This window comes from Etheostoma spectabile, chromosome 1, assembly GCF_008692095.1.
Source record: "Etheostoma spectabile isolate EspeVRDwgs_2016 chromosome 1, UIUC_Espe_1.0, whole genome shotgun sequence".
In the NCBI taxonomy this organism is placed as follows: domain Eukaryota; kingdom Metazoa; phylum Chordata; class Actinopteri; order Perciformes; family Percidae; genus Etheostoma; species Etheostoma spectabile.
Window position 1 is genome coordinate 16,420,735 of NC_045733.1, and position 22,903 is coordinate 16,443,637.

Here is a 22,903-nt window from a genome sequence, read left to right on the forward strand (position 1 = left end):
TGTATCTGAAGTCTCTTTTACATAGACCTTAGTGGTCCCCTAATACTGTATCTGAAATAGGACCCAGCAATTTGAACACCAGGCCTACACATTGCAGAAACACCTCTGACTGGTTTTGTAAACAATGTAAAGAATCTGAAACATTCAACATGTGATAGCATAAAAAACCTAAATGGCACATTGTAAAGCAGGGCTATTACACACGAATAAAAGAAATTTGGGAGATTTGAGAGTTTGAAATACTAAGGTGGGACTGGATGGACAGGACAAGAGAAAAGGGCCAGTGAAACAGAACATGATCTCCAGAAGGTGGCAGTAAGACAACATTAAGACACCAGCTGCTGGACAACGTCAAAGAAGACGAAGAAGACAATGCGGAACAAGGAACCAGGAATCAGCTGTCAAAAGAGTATCTAGTTAAAGTGTCAGAAAGAGGTAATTTTTAAATTAACAGTATCTTGCCAAACTATCGTCCACTAAATATGTTTTAGCAGTATTACTAAAGGGTATCCCTTTACTGCTGAATATGATTGTATCCATAACTAGCTACCTGTTCTGTAGTTAATTATATAACCCAGGGTAGCTAAGCTAACGTGACGCTTAACTGCGTGAGCTCAGAACGTACCTTGCTAAATAACGTAGCTAGCTAACGTTAGCTAACTCCGAAGGTAACAACGCGTAGTTAACATTTAATTAGTTATACAGCTAAATAACGTTTATATTAAATATGTGGTTGGTCAGTGTTATATGTTGAATATGGTATGTTTAATTTTCCGTTAGCTGCCCAACAGGCATCCAGTCAAGAAAGATGGTCGCGGCTTAACGTTATGTTAGCCAGAAAACTGTTGTTGTTGTTGTTGTTAATGTTCTGCCAAGTAACAACCACAAGATAGCTAATGTTGCTAACGCGCTAACACTGAGAGCAACATCCTAAGTTAACTAGATGTAACTTTTCATCGTCATAGCCTATATTTTTACCTTAACGTTGTCTAAATGTGACCATGTTTAAATGCTGAATGACAGCAAATGGTTAAGTGAGGAACTCAATTTGTATTGGAAGCTAACTGCAACTTATTTATTAACTAACTAATGCTTTTCAGAAACAGATTTGCAACACGACTAATTGAATGTGTTTATGTTTGCTTTATTTTGCTCTCACAAACATATTTCCAGATATGTTCAGAAATTGTGTACAGCTCTGACTGAACACACCCGCGAAGATGCCTGCAGTTTCCACCGGGGCCAAAGAGCTATATCTGTCCACATCTCTGGGTGAACTCAATAAAAAGGCTGACATTAAGCCGGACAAGACAAGTACCAGAAGGTACCTTTAGGTTTCATGTTTACTGGTGTCAACCCAGTACTGTAGAACACACTCATAGCACATAGGAACTGTCTCTAAGTGAGGGGAGAGAGATGGGTCAAATCATGCAACCATAGTGATGAAAGTCTGTTTTTTACTTGCTGTGTCTCAGCTATGTTCAGAGTGCCGGCAAAATCTTTAAGGCAGCAGAGGAGTGTCGTCTGGAAAGAGATGAGGAGAAAGCTTATGTGCTGTACATGAAGTATTTAACAGTATATGACATCATCAAGAAAAGACCAGACTTCAAGCAGCAACCGGTATAGTAAATTATTGTAACTTTTTTTCTGTGCCTTTTACTTTTTATGTAAATACTTGTTGTAATGTATCAAGAATTGAAGTTAGTTATTTCTGTGTGTAACTCTTCTCTATTTCAATGTATAAAGGAGTATTACACGACCATGCTTGGGCAAAACAGCTTTAAGAAAGCCATTGAAGAAGCCGAGAAGCTCTCTGAAAGCCTTAAACTCAGGTTAGAGGCTTTGCTTGTCTTAGACTGTAGACGCCTTATTAATTTATCGGCTGCAAGAAATAACAATGGTATATTTTTCTATTCAACTTAGCTATTCTTTCATTTTAAACAGGTATGAGGAAGTTGAGGTTCGAAAAAAACTTGAGGAGATGGAGAGACAAGAGGAGAAGAAAAGGAGGGAGGAAATAACAGAAAAAGAGAGTCATCCTAAAGTGTCATCGGCAAACAAGAAGGACAGCAAAAAGGTAGAGAGGCACTGTCCAGTGTCTGCATATTAAAACATATTCACTTAAGGCCGACACTTAATTCCAAAGAGAAATTCAATGTACATTATAATATACGTAAATAACCATGGTTTGGTTGTATTTAAGTCTACACTCACTAAAGGTACAGTTTTATCTACAGGTCGTATCGTAGCAGTAATAACCGCAATAATGCTAGCTTCATTTGCAAATTTATAAATGACTATGTTTTGTTAAGGTAATGGAATGTTTTTTTTTATTGTTTTAAAGTTATTCAATGTAAGAAGAAATAAAGCCAAATGGAATCAGTAATTCAATATTCACATTTTTGACAAGATGAATGTTGTGTGTGTGTGTGGCAGGTAAAAGGAGAACAGAATGAACTGAAGAATGAATTGAAGAAAGCAACCTCAAAAGGTAAGCAGAATAACCCAAAAGCAGTTTGCAAAGTCATTTATGAGGTGAAAATCATTCTGTAAACAAGACTGTTGCTGCTGTTATGTTTAGTCTTAAACCCATCAACTGTTTTTTGTTGTTGTCTTGTTTTGATTTAATGACTGCGGTGTTAGTTGGTGGGATCTCAGCTGAGAAGCTTTTTCACATGATGAAGGACCAGACGATTACAATGATTGTCATGGATGCACGCAGCAACAGGGACTTTGAGGAGTCTCGCATTAAGGTCCAAGGCCAGACTTGCATCAGCGTGCCTGAGGAGGCCATTAGCCCGGGGTGAGAAAGGGGATTGGACCTCAGGCTTCATACCTGGATGTTTGATCTGACACCGAATTTGTTTTTTGTAATCTAATTTTGGAGTGATAATATGAATGCATCTATTATCTTATTTCCTTTTGTTAACTTGTTTTTTTGTGTTCCCTCTGTTCATGTAATTTACTGTCGAACAAAGTCTTAATTCCTAAACCTCTGTATGTGTTTAGAATCACTGTGAATCAGATTGAGGCAAAGCTGCCAGAGATTTCGAAAGAGCATTGGAGGCGGCGGGGGTTTGTGGATTACATAGTCCTGCTGGACTGGTTTAGTTCTGTCACTGACCTTAAACTGGGCACCACCTTGCAGAGCCTCAAAGATGCCCTCTATAAGGTAACTGTGTGAGTGTGAGGGCGTTGGCATTTGTGCATGCAGTTATGAGTGTGAATAACAACAGCAGAACTTTCCTGTGAGGTACAATGATGTGTTTGTACACTCCACAGTGGGACAGCATCACCATCCTGCGTAGTGAGCCGCTGGTGCTGGAGGGAGGCTACGAGAACTGGCTGTTGTTTTACCCCATGTACACAACCAACGCTAAAGTCCGCCCCCCTAGGCAGAATATCATCAGCTCCTTCCCTCAGCGTGAGTAATACCAGCACCGCACATTACAGTTTTGGCTCTTTGTATTAATTAGGCTATGTAGTTTAATATGTTTGCAGGGGTTGTGTTAATGCAGCTGATATTTGTTTTAAAAATAATTATAAAAGCAAATTAATAAATTTGTAAAATAAAGTGGGCCTATTTCTGTCTCAGATTTGATCAAAATGCCATAATTTAGACTCATATATTAATGTTCACCAAAAATCTATTATTGAGCTTTGCATCCTAGATTATGCTTGTGTTTTTTGGATGTTATCTTTCCTGCACGCTCTACGCCAACAATCAACTAAACACAACTGTTGCCATCTTTTAGTGGTTTCTTACTGTAGGTCTGTTTTTTTGTTTGTTTGTTTTTTGGTTCAAGCCATCATAAATACACATACTAGTTTCCAAATCACATTTTAATGGTTCACCTGAAATGGCTCTTACACAACAAAATGTTCCTAACTATATATTGCACATAACGACCAGTTATTCCAGCTCCCAACCCAAATTCTTCACCAGTAGTAGTGTTAAGGCTTGTTTTTTTTTGTTGATATTAATCTTGGATTGCTCATTAAGTCTGGCTGGACTCTTTAGTCTAATATTTCTAAGAATATGTTTCTCTCATAAATGTATTTACTTTCTGATGTTTTGAGCAGTGAACTTTAGCTACCCATCCCTGGAGGAACCAAAACCTCCGACCCCACCTCTACCAGAGCCAGAGGTTACACCCGAACCCCATGAAGCCTCCGCTCCTGTGCTGGTGAATGGGGTGGCACCAGTGGAACCCCCCACATCTAAAACTTCCATGGTGATTGATAGGCTGCCAGATGGTGTCAATTCCACTGTCACAGGCTCTACAAATTCTGAGCAAGACCTTACTAAGAAGGGCCCTGTGGCAGGCATATCCAGCCACGCACCTGCAACAGCCAAAGCCTTCCCACAGGTGTACTACATATTCTGGGAAAGTACAAAACATTAAGGACTTAAGTGTGTCTTTATGTCACTCATGTTTTGTTTTATCTTCCTGTTCACTTGTCATAGTTTGACCGTACCAAGAAACCCTCTGTCCATGTGTCAGACGAGCCTAAGCCCAGCCACAACGGGTCAGCCAAGGACTCGACGCAGAACGGCCCATGTGTCCCTGACCGCTCAGTCAAACCGCCCCTCATCCCCAGCACTTCTCTGTCTAAAGAAGAACAAAGCCAGATACACTCGGAGGTGGTGGCAGGGATGGAGAAGGCGAGGCAAGAGCAGGAAAAACGCATCCAGGAGCGTCGTGTAGATGAGGAGAGACGGGAGAAGGAACAGAAGGAAAGGCTAGAAAGGGAACAAAGTGAGAAGAGGAAGAAGGAAGAGCAGGAGAATGGACTTCAGGAGAAAAAGAAGCTGGAAAGACAGAAGGCAGAAGAAGAGGGAGATAAAAAGAACAAGCTGTGGAACGAGAAAGAGAGGAGGGGAAAGGAGCAGAGCTCTGACACTCCTTCGAAGAGTATGTCTCTGGACTCGCCTGCTCCCAACCATCTTGTCAGTGAAATTAAGGTAGGTCTTATTTTCTTTCAGTATCAATCACCACTATAATGGGATGTCTAATTTCACTCCTGTGTCCGTGGGAAACTGCAAGCACAACATGAATGTTAAAGGCAGGTTTAACATTTTAGCTTTTTGCCAGTTATAACACAAGCATTGAATGCAAGTAAAGTGAACAAAAGGGATCAGAGGCAAACAGAGGAGTCCCTTAAAGCCCTGTGTGTTACATATGGGGCTAAAAAGAAATCCTTTGCCGTGATCTTTAGACAATGAGACCAAAAATACACATGCCCGTACACTTTATAATATCCAAACCCTCTAATCTAATTGTCTAGTTCATGCATATTTATTCTACATTTGACTCAGAGGCTGCTCAGTATCCTTAACTGTGACTCCACACATGGTGTCCTTAAAAGGTTTGGAGTTTCCTATTTTTTTTTAATTAAGGCAATTAAGATCTAGTTCCCAAATTTTTTTTATTCTTCTTTTTAATCAACTTTAGCATGGGTGTGTAAACTTATGCAAGCAACTGTAGTTACCCAGAATAATCACAGAAGTACCGAATAAAGTTCAATTTTACTTTCATTTTCTCTGTATGTTTGCTCTTTCCCACTCATCCTCTAGCTCCTACTGTCCAGCTGTTTTCATTCAGGTTGATCACTGTTTGTGTGTTTAACCTGCGTTACTGTCAGTTTGAATGGAGTGTTTGAAGAATGCAAATGCATCAATTACATATGTAATTTAAGTCTGTTTTAAAGAAAACTGGAGACACAAGTTAGTATTTGTTTTGTTAAAGATTTAAACAGCCTCTTTTCTGCTTCACAAAAACAAGGACGTTTGGTATATGAGTCAAACAGTTTTATACCTGAACAATGCCAGATGTGTCTGGCATTGTTGGTATGGGCTTCAGAAATACCCATCATCATCTTTTACCCTCAACATGAAACACTCAACAAAAGTATTTCTGTAAAGAACTTCTAAGTGAAGTTGCTGTGTATGTTTTTCCCACAGAGGGAGCCCCTGACCAGAGCAAGGAGTGAGGAGATGGGTAGGAGTGTACCTGGCCTTCCAGTTGGTTGGATGAAGGTACGAGATGTTTTAAATCTGACAGTGAAATGAAAAACGTTAAAAAGGCGAATTTTCATTGAAAAATTGCATAATCCTTTCTTTATGCCCCTGATTGTTCCTTTCAACCTAATGTTCTATTTTCTGTTCCATATTCACCCCTCCATTTTTGGCTAGTTCCTTGACACAGTGACGGGAACCTACCGGTACTACCATTCCCCAACCAATCGTGTCCACCTATACCCTCCTGAGGTCACTGTTCCCCAGACTCCACCCTCCACGCCACCAACTGTTAAACAGAAAACACCACGACCAGCTGAGCCAGACACCAACTGTGAACAAGAGCGGGAACAGTCTAAATTGAAACGCTCCTACTCCTCCCCTGATATTAGCCAGGACCTGAGGGAGGAGGCCCAGAAAAAGGCCAGCGCTCCTACCACTGCAGCTGCTATACCCACCTTCAACAGAGAGAACAAGTAAGGCACACAGATGTTTTATGTCCATACATTTTGGGATGTTCCAGCAACTGTGATAATTTGACAATGCATCTAGTGTCTAGTACATTATCTAGCTGCACTGTATCTCTTTGGATATATTACACATTGTGTTTCTTTTAGTCTTATCTCTGCAGGAACTACTCTGGTATTCTTTCATTTTGCTCCTCTGCCCTGCAGACCTTCCAGTACTAAAGTCTACTCCAAAGTTGAGATTGTGCGGCCGTCAGCTGCCAAAATTCGCAACCTGAATCCTACATTTGGAGGCAATGGTCCATCCCTGACTGGCCTTCGTAACATGGGCAACACATGCTACATGAACTCTATCTTGCAGTGTCTGTGTAACACTCCTGCCATGGCTGAGTACTTCAACAATAATTTCTACCTGGAGGACATCAACAGGTCAGGGCCCAGATACGTGGAGTTGCTTACCATAAGGAGTCAATCATGTAGGAGGCACACATTTAACATCTCTGTCTCTGCTCTTTTCCTCAGGCAAAACATCCTTGGTCATAAAGGGGAGGTGGCGGAGGAGTTTGGTGTGATCATGAAGGCCCTGTGGGCCGGACTGTACAAGTGCATCAGCCCACGGGACTTCAAGATCACCATAGGCAAGATCAATGACCAGTTTGCTGGCTCTGACCAGCAAGACTCCCAGGAGCTGCTGCTGTTCCTCATGGATGGGCTCCACGAGGACCTCAACAAGGTAGCACGCACACTTGTTTCATGCAAGATTTAGAGATTAAGTATGGCATAATTAAAGTCTTAAAAAGATTTGATATCTGCTAGGATTAACACTAACGTCTAAATGTGCTCACCCTGAATTAAATACTGAGTGAATAAATAAGTAATTTATTCATTTGAACCATGGCTTTCTCTGGCTTGTATTCTACTACCCATGTAAGTTGTTTCACATTTGCCTGTTAACAATTGAAACATAGTCTTTTATCATTTTCCTTCTTTCTGTTTGTTTTTTTTCACCTGGTTTCATTTTGATGGCAAATTAGAGAGTAAGTAAAGAGCTGTGTGTCCTTGGTCCTCCTGCAGCAGTGTGATTGTGGCGTGTCTGCATCTGTCTGGTCTGATGCTCTGTCAGAACCTCTGTGCATGTAGACCCAAGATATGCTCATTGCCTGTATCCACTGATTTGACTGGCTTCATGTGCATTTGAATGGGGGGGGGAGGACTAGGTTAATTAGTATTTTCTATTTTTTTTAGACTCATCAAAACCTGATTATGTTTGGCAGTGAAGGCCACAAGCTGCCAGAGATGGTTCTTAAAAGAACAGGCGGCTTTGAGATATTGGGACAACTGCGTCCACCTGGTGTTGAGTTAAAGTAATACATTCCGGCCAATTTTACCTTTTCAAGCTATTTCAAATGTTAGGGATAAGGTGCCAATTAGGTTGTAACAGCTGATGATGTGCATTTCTCATGAAACACTGTCCATCTCATCCCTTTTTGTGTGATGTTCAGACCCGTCTGCCATCAGGCTGGCCCTGTCCAAGCCTCCTGGCTATTTGATCAATCAGCCAGTCTAATTAATGAGATATTAATTAGCAAGTGTTAATCTGCCTCTCATGTTTTCCAACTTATCATAATGAGAGGGATCTGGCTGAACTGCATGCTTATGAAGCTGAAAGGTTAGATACATGTTGAAAACAAAGTATTGCTTACATTCCGTCAGCAGTTGCCAGGTGCCAGTGAGTTGTTTTCAGCGCTAACTATAGTATTGTAAATAGGATCAGTATATTTTGCATCTGTTATGAATCAAGAAGGCAGGTTTTGCTAACACCTCAAGCCGCAGTCGGTTGTGTGTACCAACATGTTGTTTTTTCGCTCTATGGTGTCAGGCGGACAACAGGAAGCGGTACAAGGAGGAGGAAAACGACCATCTGGATGATCAGACGGCAGCCGACTTGGCCTGGAGCAAGCACAAGCTGCTGAACGAGTCCATCATCGTAGCACTGTTTCAGGGCCAGTTCAAGTCCACGGTGCAGTGTCTGACCTGCCATCGCAAGTCAAGGACATTTGAGACCTTCATGTACCTGTCGCTGCCCCTGGCCTCCACCAGCAAGTGCTCCCTGCAGGTCGGTCAGACATTAAACATGCGCATCAGAGTGTGTTTTTTAGAGTTTTGTTTTTGCTTTTGAAAGTTTGAGATACACTTTAAGCTTGTCAGAAAGACCGTATTTTCTTCCCTTTACAGTACTCAAGTTCATTGTTGAGGGCAGTTAAAACAGTTTACAACAGAAGTTTAATACAGGGACTTAAAGTGAACATTTACACACTGTTCTCACCTGTTGAAGCTGTGCTGTTGAGTTTCTCACTACATCTTGAGTTTCTATGTATAAACAACAAAAATACAAGCTTTATGATCTGTAAGCGTTTTTGTACTCGACGGATGTGTTTGATGCTTCTTGGCAGGATTGTCTGAGGCTGTTCTCCAAGGAAGAGAAGCTGACGGACAACAACAAGGTGTTCTGCAGACACTGCAAAGCCCACAGAGATTCCACCAAGAAACTGGAGATCTGGAAGGTCCCCCCCATTCTCCTGGTGCACTTAAAACGGTCTGTTGTGATGCTGGAGTTAAAAATGATGCAGACGCACACCAAATGCTTTGACACTGCCTACTGATGGGCATAGAACATCTAGCTGTTGTTCTTTAGTAAAACTAAATGCACACTTTCACTGTTTGGGGAATAAGATAAGATTAGATTTTATATTTGTGGCTTTTTTTGTCACTGCTTCCACATTGACACCTTTTTTCTTCTTCAATGGGCATCATTTCCACAGATTCTCCTATGAGGGTAGATGGAAGCAGAAGCTGCAGACGTCTGTAGACTTCTCTCTAGATGCTCTGGACCTATCCCAGTATGTCATTGGACCCAAACAGAGCCTGAAGAGATACAGCCTGTTTGGAGTTTCTGTAAGTAGATGTTATATTAATTTAGTTGTGTAAGTATATTGTAAGAGAAAATAATGGAAGTATGTTACAGGGGAGGTTAAGAGACTGTAGGATGTGAAACAAAATATAAAAACAAGAAATATACTCAAGAATTCAAACATTAAGAGGATAAGAGATGCACTCAATAGTACAGTACAAAGCAGTGCATTACTATTGCTATGAGGCTGTATATCGAACATAAAGCGGTCAGTCCTTGGTTGGCAGACTCCATTAATAGTTGGAAAATAAGCCAAAAACGTATTAGTTCTACTTGTCAAGCAGCCTTTGTACCATGAACACATTAATGTGTCCGGCAACTTGACAGCAAGACAGGTTGACCGTAAAATGACTTAACATAATACACAAAAATGGGTTTTCTTTAGAAGAAATTAGTTTTTGGCAAAACACATTTCTACAGGCAGGCTGAGAAAACTCCAGATATTTCACAAGCAAGATTTTAATATATTGTTTATATTAACCTTCTTTTCCGCGACCAGAACCACTACGGGGGTTTAGATGGCGGCCATTACACAGCCTACTGTAAGAACGCCCCCAAACAGCGCTGGTACAAGTTTGATGACCACGAGGTGACCGAGATCTCCACCTCCTCCGTCAAGTCCTCGGCGGCCTACATCCTGTTTTACTCCAACCTGTGACGGAGCCGTAGGACACGGAGAGGGAACACCACACCAGACCAGAGCAGCGCATGCTCAAGCCTAGAGGGTGTTTTTTTCTTTCTTTATTAAAATCTTCCTTTCAAAATCCAAGCTCTGAGGACCTGGTGCACGTAGTTGCGGGTGAACTAGTCGTGTACGTGCACGCGAGGACTCACTCGAGCGAGTTGCGGCGAGAATCCTGTCTGCCACAGGTCGGAGAAAGGGGCAGGAACACCGGGCAATGCTTCAGCTACTAGAGGACTCTATACCTGTTTAAACATGCTGTCTGTTCATATTACTGTTCATAAACAGATGCTCCTATTACTCTGACTTAATGGTGGTGTTGTAGGGCTGAGAGCTGGTTCAGATGCTCTTCACTCTCATTTCTGTTGCAGTCAGTGGGGGCGGCCGTATCGCAGAACTGATCAGCTGTTTTGTCCTGTGTCTACACCAGGGTTCCCAGTTGTACACGCGTACCAATGCTGATGTTGCACATTCAACAATGTAAATACTGGGGGGCAAGGTGTTAATGTGTTAAGTGACCAAATTATGATTTTTTTTAGTAGCAGCCATCATAATATCAACATATTCATCGAGACAAGCTGTGTGTTGTAGGGGTTTAATTCTATAGCCCATCTGATGTTAAACATGTAGGAGTGAGAGTGGATATCAACTTTTGCATTCTTCGTAAAGAGAGGAGGGAATTGAGATTGTTGCTTGTTCATATTAGCCACATTGTTGCACTTACACAATATGCAATCGGTTTAAGTTGTTTATGTAGAACGCATTGTTTAATAGCAGACATTATTACTCGCCTCAGAATGCTTTAAAACGATGCTGAGCTTGTATGTCTTGTTCGGTCCAGGCAGTGACAGAAAAACGCACCTGCACCTAAACACTTTGTTGTAGAATTTATTCTCTGTTACACAAACTTAACTCTTAACATTATTATATTCAAACACAACTATTTAGAGGACAACTTACTGTGATAACTTGGCATCCACTGCTTTTCATTTTATTTCTGTATTCAGTACTGAGAATACCCGGGAGAATATGAAAATGTAAGAAATTGACCTTATTCACTGACACCAGAGCGTCAGCATTTGCTGCCTGCCTGACCGACCGACAAGAGCAAGCACAAAGTATACTGAGGTTTTATTTTCTGAATGGACCACGGATCTGAGGTGACTGGATTTGATTGATTTAAATCTTTATAGTAGATTTTAAGTACAGTTTTATTGCCTAGCATGAGATCATAATCTGTTTTCTACTTGTACATGTTGATTTTATTTCACAATTTGTTTCAGATATAATAATTCAATTAACTACAAACAACTCATATTTATTAAAACTGCTTCAAATTAGTGTTTGTGTCTGGATGACTGTTTCAGGATCAGCTGAATGAAACCCTGCCCCTTAAATCTTCTAGCCATTCCATTCCCTAGAAAACTATATGATGAATACACATTACACACAGATAGTTACAGACTATAGTAAGGGCACACAAGTCAATGCTGGGTAAATTTATTTAATTTATTTGGAGAGCAGTTATGGGGATGTCAGCACAAAAACAAGCATCAGTGGTGATGTCTGGCTGATGCAAGGCCACTGATGGGGAACAGATGAAAATGCATTTTAAAAGAGTACTTCACCAATAACATTGAACTTCTAAAACATTTTTTAAGTATTGAACAACAAAAAAGGAAGTTGAAACTCAGCCCCCTGACCGGCTGGTTGGAGAACTCAGAGTCCGTGGATCTTGGGCTTTTGAAAGCGCTTACGGCTGTAGAGCAGCACGTAGGCATCTGGAGATTGCACGAGGCTGTCTGGTACCTCTCGGATTGCTGAGTCGTCAAAACAGTGCCAGGTCCGAGTCAGGGCGTTGTGGCACAGAGCTGTGTAGTGACCCATGTTAAGATGACCTGTGTGGTTCTAGAGAAGAGAGGGTTAATTTACATGAGCATTATATAAAAGACAGAAATTGTGATCAAGATCAAAACTTAATCTTTTGTCCACAATGCCTAATTTCATGCAAATATTATACCCTTGTTTAAAAAAAAAAATTATTAAAGCAAGTGCTGTAGTTGCCACTTTTGTGTAAAAAAAAATCTAATCTAAACTGTCCTAGCCAAATGTATTAAAGAACACTCAGCAGGACCCGCATTGCAATCCTGTGACATCATAAAAAAATATGTGAAATAAAGGGGAATGATGTCTTCCTTAAACTCCAAAAAGCACAGAACCAAAACTATTATTAAAAAATAGCTGCTTCTGTCCAAGTTCTTTTTACATCTGCCCAGTGTAAAACAAATAAAATGTCTAACTAAACCTTCCAGATTCAAAGAATCAATTGGTATTGTAATACATTAATTGTGTTGCATTGTAATTTAGCCAGTAGGGTTCCTTATATATGTTTACTGACCACAACAGCATATAGGCGGTATGAAGAATATGAGGCGTTCTGTACTGAGCTGGATAGAAACGGTGAGAGATTGAGCCTCATGGAGAACACGACATTCGTCCTCAGTTTCACCTGGTTCTTCCCCTTACAACCAAACCTGCAGAGGAGATTAAGATCACATTTCAGAAGATAGCATGGTTTACAGCTAATAATACCCACAACATTAGTTCGCTAGGGTATTAAGACATAATAGTCCTTCACATTATCTCAATTTAGTGTATAAAAAATGCAAGGCTCTTCTCGAATGAATGCACATGATTGATTGTGAAGGTCTGTTGCTCCACATGAATCTCAAGACACTGTTAAGTACCTTAAAAGTACCATGACATGGTGCTCTTTGGATGCTTTTATATAGATCTTAGTAGTCCCCTAATACTGTATCTGAAAAAAATTCAGCCTTGGTGCAGAGGTACAGTCACTAGAGCTAGTCCCACAATGAGCTTTCCTTAGTATGTGCCATTTCTGAGTCTGTAGCTTTTGTGGAGGAGAGAGGGGGGGGCGTGACCTTGACAATCTGCCACTTTGCTCGTTTGAAAGCCATGATGTCTCTCTCTCTCTCTAAGGGGCAAGATTCCAGATCAACCCATTTTAGCTTTAATTTTTTCAAAGGCAGAGCAGGTTTACACCTATCACCATTTCTAGCCACTGGGGGATCATAGGCAAGCAGGGGAACTCATATTAATGTTGAAAAACCTCATAAGGTGACTTTTTCATGCCATGGGACCTTTAACATTCTGAATGCAAACTCACAGTTAAATTATCCATAATTAATTGCTCTACATTTCTATGACAACTGGGCAAAGTTCCTCTGCTTATGAAGATCATGTGGACCTTTCCGGTCAGAACGTTTAATATGTATTAATATATTATGATTTAAGTTAGAAATCACATGCATTTGTTCAGATTAATAAAGAGTTTAAATTAAACGTGTACCCTTATTATTAAGTTGCCTTTAACACATTGTTACGTGTCTACCCACCGTTTGAGGTGCAACATCAGGATTTCGGGAGGTTTGTCCAAATAAGTGAGGACTGCTGTTTCTCTCCTCATCCCACATACGGAACACAACATCTGCTCTCCTCTAGTCAGGATAGTCTGCTCGAAGAACAGTGACAGGCAGTCCTGCTCAAAATAGAGACAGTAGTGTGAGAAAGTACAGAACAAAAAGGCCAAGACAACCAATATCTGATTCATGACCTCCTGCATACAGTCTGGAAGAGGTTGGGAAAAGGCACCTGCAGCAGGTGTTAAGAAGTACCTGAATGCAACACTTAATGATGTCTGTTGGAATTGGCAGTGAGAGTACAGTGAAGGTCTGTGTGCTGTGTGTCTGGTGGTTGCAGTGCATGCAGAGGGTCATGTAGCCCAGATGACCCTCAAACAGATGTGAGACAATGGTGCTGGACTCCCCCGTTGCGCCGGCACAGTTCCTAATCTGGTCTTGTCTTGGTGGTCGTCTTGAGGATTGCATCTGGCGCTTCGCAACCTTGTAAACAGATGTACACAAATTTACTTTCTGGCGGTGTGATGATTTGCCACAGAGAGGTACGGGTTGGGGGATGGGTGTCGCTGCACCGACCTTTTTGAGGTCGTCGTGTAGTGCGTTGAGGAGAAAGAGCAGCAGTTCCTGGGCATCTTGCTGGGAGTAGTTGTTGAACTGGGGGAAGATGGAGCACAGCACAGACCTGGCCTCCACAGGGGCACAGCTGGAGCTCCTTCCCAGCCACATCTCCTCCAGCAGGCGGACAAACATCCCGGCCACCCGGCACGTAGACCTGCATGAACAGAGGTTAATCTGCTAGGGGAAAAGCATGACTGTCAACATTCAAGTGAGTCAGCAAGAGAGATGGTGAGGGGCCTTACTTTTCCAGCTCTTTGCGAGTGTCCTGATTAAGGAGGCGCTCCACGAGGGGCACAGTGGAACACAGACACTGTAACACAGCATTTAAGTAGCAGGAGTTGCCGGAGTTATCCAAACCGCACACTCCTGGTCTGTTCCAGCCCGACTGCAGCTTCACTGCAGAGCTGCAGCCTGGTTTCTCATTTTCCACACTGATGGAATTCCTCCTGCAAGACCAGTGAACAGAAATACAAAACCATATCCTTATTCCTGTTCCTCAACGATGCAAATTGTATCATCATTTAATATAGTCACATTTTAAAACCTATCAAATCGACAGTAATTTTGATCATTGATCCTTTTAGTCATTTATAAAAAAAAAACGTCGAAAATTTGTTGACTCCAGCTTTTTTAAATGTGAAGATCTTATCTGAATTAAATAATTTTAACTAAATAATTGTAAATTGAATGTATTTGCATTTTGAACTGAAGCAATTTCAAGATGTCATCTTGGGAGCCTGGGTAATGTTTTCTGAAATATTATTAACTTAACGAATAATCAATTCATTTAAAAGATAACTGGCATAATCATTACTAATGTTCTAGACTATGGTAATAATCATTAGTTTCAGCCCTAACACTAAATGTCTACCCAGTTTACATTGAAAGACTACTGTGCTGTTGTCTTATATACACTGTAACTTCTTACTCTTCATTGCACAATGTGCACAACATGTTAACAATATGTTATGTAACTATACTATTATAATCTGTATTAATAGAGAAATTGATCGTGCATGCATAACTTCTTGCACAGCCGTCTGTTAATGAATTGGTTGTGCACTATTCTAACATGAAAGTAATTCCACATTTCATTGTTTGTCTTAGATGAAGCTACACTGAAATTGATCAAATTCAAAATAAGTGGAGCCTTCCACAGTTAGCCTTTGTAGTAACAAATATATTTTTAGACTTCAGATACTTTCTGAAATAGAAAGTCATCACTGGCTTGTCTATTTTTTCAAACATCTGTGAAAGTTATTAATAGCTTGACTTGAAACCCTAGAATACTGCGGTAAGACTAACCTTAGCTTAGAAGGATTTGTTGAACTTGTGTGTTGGTATGAGCTGTTCAGTTGTTGCAGAACAGGCACAGTGATGCTGCGGTCCACAGCCAGCTTTGAGGCCAGAGCCCTGGTGAACTCCGTCAGGTGGACCTGCCTGCCTGAGTCCTGGCACTGCAGAGTGTGAAGCGTAAACGTGTTGATGCAGATGATATGTAGTGTCACCCAGATGCCCGGGAGAAACACATCTTCCACTGCTCCCTTCAGGTCTGACACAGGAAACAGAGCAGGTCCGGTCCAGCCCTGCAGGTGGGCTACAAATTGAGACAGTGAGTCCTCAATGAGTGGTGGAGATGAAGATGATCTTTGAACAGTTGGAACAAAATCAATATCGAAACCCAAGCCAGAGAAGATGTCTGTGAGTCTGCCCTCCATCCAAGCAGAGCTGTCCAGCTGAACCAGGTGTCTGTGGCTGCAAAAAGGTCTCAGCAGGTATCCGACCACCTGCTCAACCACAGCTTTCTTACTCTGCCTCTGGAGATGCTTGGGACAGTACAGATACATGTTACAAATAAACCCGGAGCTCATGTCACAGAGGAGGGCCAGATGGAGAGAGGAAGGCCCCTGCTCGTAGGAAAGTCTGTATTTCTTCACGTTTAGGTTGTGACCCGGTGTGTATAAGGCCTGGTAGCGCCTGGTTAAGTGGCTGCAGAAAGCAGAAAGGACTTCCAACTTGTCTTCATATTCCAGTCTGGTCAGAGACAGGAGGTTGGTCTGGAAGCTGTTTCTCTTCAAGATGCCCTGCCATCCATCCAATTTTAGGGTCAGCTCAGAGCCTAATCTGCAGTCCTTTCCTACAAACAGACCGCTCTGTAGGACTATAGAGAATAACGTTAAAGCCTCTGCATACTCCTCCTCAGAGAGATCAGCACCTGGCTCCCTGGTCTGGCTGTATGACGGACGGGTCGCTCCTGCTTTCACACCAGCAGCTCTCCTGATCAACTTCCGGACAGCTCCTCTGTCCAGCACTTCCAGCAGGAGCTCTCTGGCTGTATGGTAGACCTGGTAACTAGGTCCAGTCTGACTCCTCGTAAGCGGCTTCACCTTTTTGGACTTGAAGATGTTTGGTAAACACCGGCTGTTCCTCTGGGAGTCTCCATGCAGCTCATCCACCAGGTGGCACTCCACTGACATCCAGGTGCACTCCCGCACTGACAAAGCCTTGGCCTTCATCTTAGCCTCTCTGCTTGGGCTAAGAAAGAGCCATCTGAAAATAGTGATACGGCTTGTCTCACAACAGAGACCTCTGATCTAAAACCACTATGACATGTTAAGAGGTACGCCACAAAAGCTTAATTGCTGTGTGCCTGAAATCCCTCCCTGTAGCCGGTTTAGTTCAGTGACAAAGGGGGAAGATAGCAAAGACACAGAACGCAGTGTTTCGCTCATCCTATTGGGTGTTTGACAAACTCCGTGTGTATATGTGTGTGTTGTTTGTCTGCTCTCAGGAGAAACACGCACTTTGCGACACTCATGAGAATCTGTAAATCACCAGGGATCTATTGTGTTCAGACAACTGTATCTTGGCAACCTACGGATACACTTAAACCCCAATGCACCTGTCACGACATTATTGTGTCCTCCTGTGCGTGATATAAGGGTTTGGCTTGATAGCAAACCACTTAGAAGCCAAGGGGAACCTTGTGTTATCTGCTAGTTCATTATTTGAGGTTTAAAATCTTTCACACACTCCACCAGATGGGGACTCTGTAGAATAATGTTTCAGATGCAGATTTGTAACCTTATGTTATAAATACAACCCATGTGCAGCAGCTTTAAGTCAGCAACATAAAATAGCAACATCCAATAGCATTCTGTATCTTTTCTTTTAAATCTTTTTCCCATTTTGTCTGCCCCCTCTGGGATAGCTAATTCTCTGTCTGTTCTGCATCGTTCTCACTGCTAATGCCACTGTTGGTCTATGGTGCATGTGGTGCTCTCCCGGATCCCTACCCACTTCAGGCAAATAATCCTGACAGCTAGTTCAGCAACAAGGACATGAGCCCGGCTTCCCACCCCTGAGCACTGGAAAGTCAGAGGTATCAGTATCAGGGATTGTGTACCCGGGTCTCTGTGGTGGAAGGTGAGTGATTTTGTTCTGGCACCCTTATTTTACAGATTGTACGGAATTGCCCATTTCTTTGGTGTGCTGACACAATGTTGCTGTTGAAGTGACCTACTACTCTAAAAGTTGTTCCTAAAGCCACAGTCTGTGATCTAAATGTAAATAAAAAGGTAATCACTGTTCAGATACAGCATTGGAACGTGATAGCATTCCCCAAATAGGTCAACAACTACAAAATCTAAAATCAGTTTTTCAAATACAGAAATAGATCCACTGTTGTACTGGTATCAGCTTTCACTACACAGCAGCAGGACTGGGTTGGGCTTGACGTGCGGAGAGAACTTGTACAGCACACAGGCTCTGAAAGTCTTAGAAAGGAAGACTCTTCAGTTTCCCAAGCTAAAGAGAAAATGATGATGTACACGGAAAACAGCAAGGAGACACTGCGTCCGAATCTTCTGACAGCAGGACGAAGAACTTTGCAGCATGAAATGTCAGGACCACGTATACAGGAGGAATGTGTGATTATACCTGTAATTAAACTTTCTTAGTGGGCTCTTACAATGTTAATCTGAATATGAGAAATAAAGTTCAGTTAAGTTTTTTTTTATTTGTAGCAGTGCTTTGTACTCAGTCTGTTAACAGTCATCATCTATTAACAGTGTACCCTGTGTGTGGCATCGGAGAAAAACTGCCCCCTCAAGTCTCTGGCTCTAAGAGACAGAAGGGTACATTTGAGAAAAAAAAAGACAAAATGTCCCAGGAGATTAAAGATGAAATGTTTCAAAGCTGAATGTCAGTATTGTTTCCCTGCTGCACAAACAAAAGAGACCAAAAGCAGACATTTCTGAATTTGTGCACAGGTCACTTTTGATTTTCCTCATTCATGCAACTTCAATACTTGCACCAATCTGATTGGTTAAAGGCAATGTTGTACATCACACACAAATATCTTTGTTACTCGCTTTCTTGACAGCCCATGGAAACGTGTTCTACACTCTACACAGTCAGATCTGGAAGCTTCCTGGTAAAACTACAGGCCAGTGAGCAGCACTACTAGAGCTGTCCAAGGTGAAGTACAGCACATCAACACGGCTGATGGAATAAAGGCCAATGCAGTTCATCTGCTTTCTTGCCCCAATTTATCTCCGCAAGAACCGGAGGTCCACCTTTTGGATTAACACAACAATCTCTCAAAAAATATTTTGAGATTATATTTGCCAGACCCTCCCCAGCTGTTTAGGGATTGTCAGATCAGCGCTCAACGAGCCAACTTGCATCCTATACCATGTTCCTTCCAAAGAGGAAGCTGCAGTTTCAGGACCAGAGTTATCAAAAGAAACTGACATACTGCACAACTTAAACACTTAAGTTAGTTAGCTCTGAAGGGTTAAGGTTAGGCTAAAAGCCAGGGTTTGGTAATCGACCGTCAGACAGTCTGGCGAGGTCGGTGACTCGATTCTGTTCGGTGTGTTCCGTGCCATCGTCCGTCGGGGGGGCCGTCGGCCTTCGTTTTGGCCGACCTGACGCGCTCGGTCCGTAGGCGGGCACTGCCGGCAGTCGGACTCAAATGACCAATCTGATTGGTAGAGCGCTCACCTGGAAATAACGAGCGGGATGAGCGTGACTAGAGTCTCTCGAAATCTGACGAAAATCTTTTAGACTGACCTTTGTCGATCTGAAATTAAGACAGATTCAGGAACTGTATAGCCTATTTTCGCTTAAAATGTTTTCAGAAACACGTTTCGGTGCACTACTTTAATAAATTTGAGATTGTATTCTTAACAAGCCGTCATTACAGTCTGGCTTTGGATTTGCAATACAATACAGATTAGCGCCCCCTACTGTTATGGAGACATATTACTTTTTGTCGGTTTGGTGTGTTCCGAGGCACTTTTTTGACCGACTCAGGGGAGACTGATAAGTCAAACTGCCTTTTGTGCCGAGGGTCAGCCGTCTGGTTGGTGTGTCGGGGGCTTTAGTCAGTTAGTCATGACAGTTACGGAAACTTGGGGGGAGGGGCGAGCTTGCTCTGTTTTGTTTTGAATTTACTTGGAACGTCAACAGAAGTGACCATACAGGAGCTCATAGTGCACCTTTAACACAAGTGTAACAATTGTATAAGCTATTACTTTGCTTGACTGTAGATGGCACACATCAGTCTACATGCACTGGTCTAAACGGCTGCTTCTGCTTTTCTTTACCAGTAGATGGGCAGGTTGGACTAGAGCTGCACACATTAACTTGAGGGTGTGAATTACCCGGGTATAAGTGCATTAACATCAAGTAGTGTTCTTTTTTCACTGAGCTCTTTCCATTAAGACAAATACAGTCCATCAAATAAAGTCTGGACAATTTCCACCGATTTAGCCAATGTTCTTTGTTTTGACAAAACACACTTTGCTTCTCCAGATTTGATCCAAAATTTACCATATGGGAACAGACATACCCGTTGTAAGCCTTTAGTTTGGCTTCCGCACAATTTTAGTAATCCAAGGTGCTTGGCTGTGAAACGCAGATATATTTGGAAATGAAGACAATCAGCATTGTTTTGCCTGATTATGTTCAAAAACAAGTGTCTTTTTTTACCCTGAAGAGAAACAAACATTTAAAGACTCAATGCAGATTTGTATGACACTAACGCTGTACATTTCTGTCGCACACAAGCAGGACTAAACAATATGATATGTGAACAAACAGATCCTCAGTAAGAGTCTTTTTCCACAGTGAATTTGCTGCATCGTCGGGGCGTCGTGACAATATCCTGCCTCCCTTCATCGGGGGTGGAAGAATCACACAATTACCTCAAGGGCTCTGGAAGCTCTCTTGCGTAAATCAAATCCACTTTCATGCTCAAAATATGTTAATCCATTAATATCAAACGCCATCGTCTCTCCTTTAGTACACCCTTTGAGCTTTCTACACCTTCTAATATAAGACCTAATCATCTACCCACAGGAAACAGATCCACTGGGACTGCATGTGCTTTACTGAGAAGTGGCCAGTTCATGTCACCCACACACACAATGGAAGAAAATAAAAAGGTGATTTCATTTTAATGTGAAACACACTGCAGTGTCTTGTAGCTTGTCACCGTCAAACTAGTGTTTTGTTGTTAATTTTGCCATACTGTTGGGCTGTTCGTCTATGATGACGCATTATATTTTATAAAATGATTACATGTAGTGTACAAAAAAAGCATAGTTCTCCTCTAAAATGTAAGTAGAGGTATAAAGTAGAGGTATAAAGTAGAATCACATGGGAATACTCAAGTAAAGTACAAGTACTTTAAATACCTTGAGGGAAAAACAGAGTAAATTATACAATTGGAAGTGAAACATCACTGCTGTCGCTCACTTATTTCCTCTAATGCTGCTAATAAATTGTGAAATAATGTATCACCGGAGTTAGTCTGACTAATAACACCGCGGGGACTTCATATAATGACGTCTTGTCTCGCTCAGTCTCACCTTCCCTTGCATACTGATTGGGTGAATTCTTTCTACAACCGCTCATTACATGCATCAGACAACACAAGTAGTTATTTTCCTCCTTGGTATATTTGAACAATCAGCAAGAACACTGAGTCGCTGAACTTTTTGCTGTACATCATAAGTGCTGATGCTGTTCACTTCTCTGTGCTGTGATAGGTTTAATATCACTCACACACACACACACACACACACACACACACACACACACACACACACACACACACACACACACACACACACACACACACATATACACACACTTGTTCTTTAATGAGGAACAAATTGTCTTCACCTTATATGAATAAAAAGGCAACGTGCACCCGTGTAAATATAAGATGTGAAAATGCATTTCTAATTATAGCTGTGATGCCTCCTGGCAGGTCTGTGGGAAAGTACATTACACAACGTTTCTACCAGAAAACAACACACAGTACTGCACATTATCGGTTGCAGAATAGTTTGATATCTAGATTTACATCAGTTATGTTTGCCCACCTTCATCTGAAACTGAAATGGCTGTATTTCCAGTGGAAAACTCCACAGCCGTAAAAAAGGTCAACTTTGTTTTGGAAAACACAAGGAACTGTCATTGTGATGGCAACGCAGGCTTTCTTGAGAACAGTGCTGGGAAAACTGGCCACAACATAAATGGAAAAAAGAGTGGAAAATGTGGAAAACTGATAAGTCTATCCGTTTTTTCTTTCTTTTTTTCCTCAGGCTGGCTCTGCCAAACACCTGCAGACCTTAGGCCATTTCCCCACAACTATGTGAGTACAGGACAGTGATCCCAGATATGTTTATCCATCTGTAATGTCAGAACAGATGCCTGGAAACCCTCAGAGATGACGTATTTCAGAAGTTAGAAGAACTAGAAAATGAATTTCTTGCAGAAATTGTTTGTGAATGCTGAAAAGCTAAATTGCTAAAGTTGAACTGGATTGCTGGCATAATTGCTTAAGAAGAAGTTGAAGTAGTGAGAACAGTTGGAAAAGTGGGAATGATTTTTATTAGTATGAATTTCAATGAACTATTAAACTGGAATATTTAAAGTTTTTTTTTAAGAGCTGCACTACATTGGTTAAAATGTGTAAGAAGGTGAACTTGTACAAAAATGTGGAAAAATGAAAATGGTTGTAATTAATAAGATCTGTCTGCCCTTTCATGTCTTCAGCTGTCCTATACAAAATAATCATTTTGTCTATACAAATAAAGGCCTCAAATGCCCCACAAATAATCTTAAGTAAATATGAATAACATTTATATAGTATATGAAAGGTTTTATAAAAGCTGATGCTAAACAGAGTTGCCGCCTTTAATTTGAATAAAGAACACTGTTATCCCAAATGAGTTGTCTTTACTAGAAATTTGCGTGGAAACCTGTTGCCTTGAACCGTCTTAAAGTTGTTACACAAGGTGAAACTTAACATTTCAAGTTGTATCATCACAGAGCGGCAAGATGATGCAGTAGACAAATCAAGTTTACATTAGTAGTCATTACTTCAAGACATTAAAGGGGCTGTCACTGCCCAATGTGAGTCAAGTGCAGATTTGAGTCACGCATGCTCAGATGTGAACGGTTTACGGCATAACGTGTCACACCCGACGAGAGTCGGCTCAGACCGGCTGTGGTCGAGTGCAGATGTGAGTCGCGCACGTTCACGACACAACTATTCTGAAATTTGTGAAATCCATAAAATACACTCATGTTATTACAAACAACAGAAGATTGGAAATCGTTTCAAAAACGTCGTAGCTATCTATGATTGTTTGGTTGCTACCGTTAGCTCAAAACGCCATTCAACTG

At 41.5% G+C, this 22,903-nt stretch overlaps 2 protein-coding genes across 5 annotated transcripts; one reads left to right on the forward strand and one right to left on the reverse strand.

Annotated features, from left to right (window-relative positions):
• Positions 1-331: 331 nt before the first annotated feature.
• On the forward strand, positions 332-11,480 carry usp8 (ubiquitin specific peptidase 8). 4 transcript variants are annotated; one of them, XM_032515177.1, is made up of 20 exons: positions 332-435; positions 1,174-1,324; positions 1,476-1,620; positions 1,747-1,832; positions 1,945-2,077; positions 2,437-2,491; positions 2,632-2,803; positions 3,010-3,172; positions 3,283-3,424; positions 4,084-4,370; positions 4,469-4,966; positions 5,966-6,040; positions 6,197-6,495; positions 6,694-6,915; positions 7,009-7,219; positions 7,521-7,523; positions 8,366-8,602; positions 8,940-9,082; positions 9,309-9,441; positions 9,957-11,480. In XM_032515177.1, the coding sequence occupies exons 2-20, from the start codon at positions 1,221-1,223 to the stop codon at positions 10,113-10,115; spliced, it is 3,267 nt and encodes a 1,088-aa protein (XP_032371068.1). In that variant the 5' UTR covers positions 332-435; positions 1,174-1,220; the 3' UTR covers positions 10,116-11,480. The 4 variants fall into 4 exon arrangements, with proteins under 4 accessions (XP_032371068.1, XP_032371085.1, XP_032371077.1 ...); XM_032515194.1 differs by having other exon boundaries at positions 2,644-2,803; XM_032515186.1 differs by lacking the exon at positions 7,521-7,523 and having other exon boundaries at positions 333-435.
• Positions 11,481-11,797: 317 nt separating this feature from the next.
• On the reverse strand, positions 11,798-16,917 carry LOC116688973 (uncharacterized). The gene is made up of 7 exons (XM_032515216.1): positions 15,503-16,917; positions 14,440-14,643; positions 14,156-14,351; positions 13,835-14,062; positions 13,556-13,698; positions 12,538-12,673; positions 11,798-12,047 (listed from the first exon to the last, which is right to left on the reverse strand). Exons 1-7 carry the CDS (start codon positions 16,711-16,713, stop codon positions 11,859-11,861), a joined length of 2,307 nt encoding a protein of 768 aa, XP_032371107.1. The 5' UTR covers positions 16,714-16,917; the 3' UTR covers positions 11,798-11,858.
• Positions 16,918-22,903: the final 5,986 nt, after the last annotated feature.

What these genes read in the sequence shown, in the direction of transcription:
- LOC116688973 (XM_032515216.1), bottom strand. Translation starts at nt 16,713, where the DNA reads ATGAAGGCCAAGGCTTTGTCAGTGCGGGAGTGCACCTGGATGTCAGTG. An exon ending in TCATTAAGTGTTGCATTCAG is followed by an intron (nt 13,699 to 13,834) that starts GTACTTCTTAAC and finishes TATTTTGAGCAG; the next exon opens with GACTGCCTGTCACTGTTCTT. An exon ending in ACCGCCTATATGCTGTTGTG is followed by an intron (nt 12,048 to 12,537) that starts GTCAGTAAACAT and finishes TCTCTTCTCTAG; the next exon opens with AACCACACAGGTCATCTTAA.
- usp8 (XM_032515177.1), top strand. Translation starts at nt 1,221, where the DNA reads ATGCCTGCAGTTTCCACCGGGGCCAAAGAGCTATATCTGTCCACATCT. An exon ending in ACCTTCAACAGAGAGAACAA is followed by an intron (nt 6,496 to 6,693) that starts GTAAGGCACACA and finishes TCTGCCCTGCAG; the next exon opens with ACCTTCCAGTACTAAAGTCT. An exon ending in CCAGCAAGTGCTCCCTGCAG is followed by an intron (nt 8,603 to 8,939) that starts GTCGGTCAGACA and finishes GCTTCTTGGCAG; the next exon opens with GATTGTCTGAGGCTGTTCTC.